The 6,000-nt window shown below is 46.6% G+C and overlaps 1 protein-coding gene across 4 annotated transcripts in view; it reads left to right on the top strand.

Annotated features, from left to right (window-relative positions):
• The window catches only part of LOC126525867 (solute carrier family 22 member 3-like), a 39,373-nt gene that overhangs the window by 11,928 nt on the left and 21,445 nt on the right, over nucleotides 1-6,000 (top strand). For 2 of the 4 annotated variants that reach the window (XM_072289986.1, XM_055067902.2), the window contains exons 2-3: nucleotides 2,304-3,340; nucleotides 5,578-5,681. In XM_072289986.1, the coding sequence (XP_072146087.1) occupies nucleotides 2,963-3,340; nucleotides 5,578-5,681 (482 nt within the window). In that variant the 5' untranslated portion in view covers nucleotides 2,304-2,962. The remainder of the gene's footprint in view (nucleotides 1-2,303; nucleotides 3,341-5,577; nucleotides 5,682-6,000) is intronic. The other 2 variants (XM_055067900.2, XM_055067901.2) reach the window with 2 other exon arrangements.

Consider the following 6,000-nt stretch of genomic DNA (forward strand, 5'->3'; position numbering starts at 1 on the left):
TAGCCGATAAATTTTGTTGAGTGATGCGATCTCTCGATGGTTTTTTTTTATTCTACCCTTGCCGCAGTGCTGCTTCTGTACCTGAATAATAAGCACCCGTCGTTAGTGCAGACTTATAGCAAACAAATCTGCACGGTGCAATCTGCATATGCCGTTGTGATTTTTCTGCCGATGAATACATGTGACATCGCCGAATAAGTGCAGTCGAAGTCGCCTCAAGAAGAGTAATTGCCAATTTATTGATGGAAACGCGTACACTAGCCAACGAAGTCACCAAACACACGGGCTAATAAAAGCGCGTGTTAGTGCTGTACCGCCGATGTAATTCTGCTGCATACGCCGATGAACTACCGTTCCCGCTGCAGTTTGTGCAATGTTAAATTCCCCAAGGGAGCTGCTTGGAAACGTACAAAGCTAAAGACTGACTAACTTTTCAGTACTTTTTTATATTACTAGAGAGGTGCCACATGATATATTTAAAGGCAGAGCAGCGCCAGTCTAAGTAGATGAGCGCTGGCGGCAAGGCCCGGTATAGTTGTCTGCAGCGTAAGTATAAGAAAGAATTCAGTTGAGTACAAAACTCACATGCAAGAAGGGACTACGTTGTGAAACAAACAAACTCGGCGTGTTAAGTTTGCCCAGGCGGCATGGAGGTGTGATGACTTCCCAAACGGAACGCGAACTTTTCAGCGAGAAATGGAACAAAAATACTATATGCAGCAGCTATTAGCAATTCTCGCCCTGAACTACCTATTTTCTAAACACATTTCCAAAAACGCAAACAATATCTAAGATGCCCTCGGGCGAAAAGAATAAAGCTGTTAAAGAAGCACTTCCTTGGTATCATTCCGATAAGACACAGCGTGATTTATACCCTTTACAAACAAGGCAGGGTGAAAACTTCGCAGCTCAAAAGAATCGACAAGAGTTATGCATGGAGCAACTAGCAACAGTTAAACATGTGTGAAGCCACGCATAAGATAGATGTAAAAACATGAAGCGCGCGACAGCTGCCGCGAGGATTTACCGCGCCACATGAAACCAACAATTTCAGTTCTTGCAAACTTCAGTAGCTTTAACATACAACGCAATGCGCTCGTGCAGTCGTGCTGCCTAGCTAGCGCAACGCGGTAAAGAAGCGGAAAACAGTATAAGCGGCAAACAGCTTTCCGAACTTTAGCGAAATGCCTTTAAACCTCATGCTGCACTGCAGACGAACTTCGTTGCTCACGCGTCTAACTATGATCGAGTGCAAAAAGACACCGACCAGACAAAGGAAAGGATGAGAACAAGAAATTTCCCTTCGAAGCGACGATCCATTTTTGCTACCGTTGCTCTCGCTGATGAGGCTTTGCCGGGAATGATTAGAACCGTATCGCCGCACGTTTTCACCGGTATTTGAGCCCCCAATCCTGCAACAATTCTTCTTCGACATTCCCTGAAGCTTTGGCCACCCCACACGTGCGAATAGTGTTGCCTATCTTGCTCTGAAAACGTGAATAAGACAGAGAAGCACGATCAACGACACAACAAACTACGGCGCGCGCCAGGCTTCTCTCCCGCGTGTTCTGCGCAAGGCCGCCACCAGTGGCGCGTCCGTCGGCGTGCACGGCGCATTTATATAGCCCCTAACCAACGCGTAACACATTTCGCAACCGTCGGCTGTTGAAACCACCGGCGCGAATTAACGCATACGCTAACAGACTAGGATATGTAGACGCTCATTGCTTCGCCGACTTCGCTCGTCAAGAGAGTTTGTCAGCGGCGGACGGGGAGTGGCTGTCGAAAAGTGGGAGTAGATCTGCCGCCACAGGTGTAACCGTCACTTTATAGCTCAAAGCGGGAACGGGACCGCGAACAATTCCCGGAGAAGAAATGGCGATCATCAAAACTTTGGCGTGTGCCTTATACTTAGCTGTATCCGTACAAAACCACCGCGATCTAACATGAGTGATAGCTTCACAGATCTCGCTATAGAACATTCTGGATGACGCCTACGTATGCCCGTGGCAAAATTCAGAAGCGACGCCGACGTTGAATGTATAAAATGAAAGAGACACACTCCTTCCTGATGCACAGGGAAGGTCTCTTTCGGGTTGTCGCGACGCGTTTTTGGCACCGGGGAGCTATTGAACAATGGCCCGCAAACGTTAAACCAATGGGGGCGGGAGTCAGGGCAACTAGAAAAAACAATGCGTTTACACCAGCGTGAGCGATAACTTATTCGTGACAGGTTGGAGCGCGACAAAAGACGTAACCTTGCGTGTATACGCACAACTCTCTGTTCTTCTCATTCTCACAAGAGACCCGAAAGACTCTTCCAAAAGCCTGGTTCAGCGGCGGCGGTTCTAAAGCCCAACGACACGAAGCATTCCGTGACTCGAGTTCAAGACTGTTTATGAAACCAGGTAATGGATTCGGGTATTCCCATTTTTTTTTTTTTTGGCGAAACCGGTTAAGGTGAACACCGTACTGACAGATTCCCAGCATTACCATCATGTGCACATCTTGCTTTTGTGTAAGGTGAATCATTAAAGAATAGCTCAACGATGCTGTTAGCTAGGCTTAGTATGGGCTGCAACACAAGAGGCAAGTGTATGCAACCAGTTTTCAGGCCTAGAAGCGGGCAGACAGCGTGACACGCTGAAGCTATAGCTACCCGAGAACTTCAAGCTGAGGTATGTGTGTTTACCGGCTTTACATGCGGAGTCTAACCTGACGTGACTAACATGAGCGTGAACGAATCGATGTGCAAACCGACTGGAGTGACACGGCGCAAGTGGCCAGCAGAATACAAGGGGAGAATCTCAGTTAATGACAGCGCGAGAGAGTCGAGGAACGAGAACTCGGGAAAGCCGAAGCGATCTTGTAGTAAAGTGTGCACATTGGCGGACACGGGTTTGGTATAACTGTTTTACACCCGCGACAACCTCAGGGAGGTGCGCTACAGGTTTTGCACAAGATGGACATCTGCGGCGTCATCGGGGACTACGGCAAGTTCCAGAAGAACATCTTCTGGTTCGGCCTTATTCGAGGCACCTTCATGGGTTTTCACCTCGTCGTGTCCAGCTTCATTGCGCCAGACATCGACCACTGGTGCGCTGATCCCGACCACGTGGCCTCGACCGGCAATGCGACGACGATGGACTCCTGGAGCTCCTCGAACCAGTCACGTGACTCTCGGTATCCGGAGGAAGGTGATGGCTTGGGAGGCAGCGCCTGCTTGAGGCGGCCGACGACGGTCACTGGTGGCCGGCTGGTCGCCACCGAAGGCGCCTTTGTCTCGTGCGAAACGTGGAACTACGGGAACAGCTTCTCGGGCCACACGCTGGTTCAAGAGGTAGGCGAACTGCTTTTTCCTGCAACCATGAGTGTACGTCAATCGCACAGCAGACTTAGAGGCGGCCCGAAACCGTGCATCACGTAAAATTTTCTACAAATATTGCTAGAAGGAATCCCGGCACTGCGATTGTTTAGGTACAACGGGAACGGTAGTTATTTCATGGACTTGCCTCATCTTCGTACCTGTGGCTTCAAACGTAGTTGTGACTTCATCGATTATGCTTTATCTTTCTAAGTTTACAAGCACTAGTAGTCTTCTAGAAAAAAAAAAAAAAAACAAGACAGTTTCTGCGCACATTTGCAATCATTACGAATTGTTGCATTGATAGCGCCACACGTTGTTGAAAGTGGTCAGCTTGCGAAGTCACAAAGTCGTTTGAAGCAACCAGGGCGAAGTTTAGGCAAATACATGTACAAGGCCATCATGCGCTGAAGAGCCATACCTGCATCTTTCCCGTAGACACTAGCACGAAAGTTTCCACTAGTAATTTTATAGAAAACTCTATGGTGCGCATCCCGTTTCATTATTTCGAACGTTCATTGCGCCGCTAGCGTTACAGCTGTTAAGGACGCTTTTTCTTATTCCCAGCCATCCTCACCACGGGAAGGTACAGTCGACTCTCGTTAATTCGACCTTTGTGGGACAGACACATATGGCCGAATTATCCGTAAGGTCGAATAAACAAAGGATTACAAAATGAACGAATTTAAATTGCTTTTATTGCTTCAAGTAGTCCGTCATTGTCGACAGACAACTTCGATGCAGTGTAACAGCAACTATACATGTCAACGTTGACCAGTGGCTCACAGACCTCCACACTGTCGTCGGCGCTGACGAGATGTTCAAAAGAGACATCGCCCAGGACACAGCGAAACACGTCATCATCACTACAGGAGACGTTGCTAGCGTCACTCTCGGCGTCTGGAGAAGCAGTAGGACCGTCTGCGGAATTTTTAGCGTTTCCAAGTTTTTAGTGACCGGTACGTGCATGATGGGGACCCGATGGAGGCCGAATTAACCGAAGCGGTACGTTATCGCGTTCAAACTAAACGAGTTTTCCTTGCATAGTAATATGCGGTTACTTGCCGGGACTTTCCGATGTGTTCGAATTAAACAAAAACTCGAAATAACCGAGGCTGAATTAACGGGAGTCGACTGTATTTGGTTTTCCCAACCTCATCAGATTTATTATAACAATATATTCCTTAAGAGGAACTTTTACCTAGTGAGCTCGTACCTATAGATACGTGGCAAAGAAAAATTATATTTATCGATAAACAGGGCCCCAATTTTGATGAGGTCTGTTGCACTTCAAGAATATAAACTTAAATTTGAGTGACTGCACGAAGAAGATATTTGTTTAGGTCATTAATCTTTTTAGAAGAACTGTTAAAAATTGCGAAATTGCACAATGTAAGTTATCATGTTTACAACTCTACAACTCAGGAATAAAATACATCGCAATTACATGTAATGCAAAGAAAACTGATTTATTGTACACAGCTCTCTAATATACGACTAATATGTCAGTGGTACTTTTGCTAAACTCTTGTAGACGCTGTAAAATTTGACGTAAGCTTTGAGCTCGTGTATCAAATTTGTCCGCTTTAGATTCTCTGATAGTTGCAATTTACACAACTGCGATAACTGTTTTTCGTGCAGTGTTACGGATGTATAAAATTAGTGCTTCATTTTTTTTCCAAGCACGAACTTTCGGGATTTTTCGCAAATTATTCCAGATGCATAATTAAAAGAAAAGCATTCTTCCTAGAGCCATCAGAATTTAACTTTCTCTCTCAAATGCTACAAATATCGTTCAAATCGGTCCAGCGGTTATATATGATGCATGCCTATACCTTTATATTGTATGAGACGTAGTGTTTGTTTTTTTCGATCAGGATTGCGTGCAGTCACGCCTTTGTAGCGTTGCCTGTTGAGCACGGTACGGAGTATATACTCCGTACATTCCGTAAATGGAGTATATACTTCCTACATTACGTAAACAGAGTGTATACTCCGTACAATCCGTAAACGGAGTATGTACTCCGTACAATCCGTAAACGGAGTATATACTCCGTAAAATCCGTAAATGGAGTATATACTCCGTACATACTCCGTACACTCCGTAAACGGAGTATAGACACTGGAGTACAGGGTGTTTGAAATTATCTACTCATGTTGGTTCCGGCCAAGCTTTGCCTCAGAGACTCGCATCCGCCGCTTCCCTAACGCAGTGGGACCTGGTGTGCGAACGTGCATGGATGCGCTCCCTGGTGCAGAGCAGTATTATGACCGGCATGCTGGTCGGCTGCTTCCTCTGCTCGGCCCTTGGAGACAGGTGATGATCGAACGCGCAAGTTGAGGCGCAATCGTCGAGATTCGTGTGTTTGAGCTATAATTGCGGGGGCTCAATAGTTGATGCGAGTTTTAAACCGTATAAAAGAAGATGTCGCGAGTGAACTGAATGCAAGAATAGTAGTAATCGGTTGTTTATTGGAACTTAAAGAAATCGAACGAAAGGAAATTCCTGCCGACCGTAATGCGACCGTCTTAATCCGTCTGCTGACGTCTGGACGGCGGCGAACAGTGGAGGGAAGGGTGGACAGTGTGTCCAGACGTAGCGCGTCCTGGTCACGTGGTAGGGAGCATAACAGGCC

The sequence above is a fragment of the Dermacentor andersoni genome, chromosome 8, assembly GCF_023375885.2.
Source record: "Dermacentor andersoni chromosome 8, qqDerAnde1_hic_scaffold, whole genome shotgun sequence".
Taxonomy (NCBI): Eukaryota; Metazoa; Arthropoda; class Arachnida; order Ixodida; family Ixodidae; genus Dermacentor; species Dermacentor andersoni.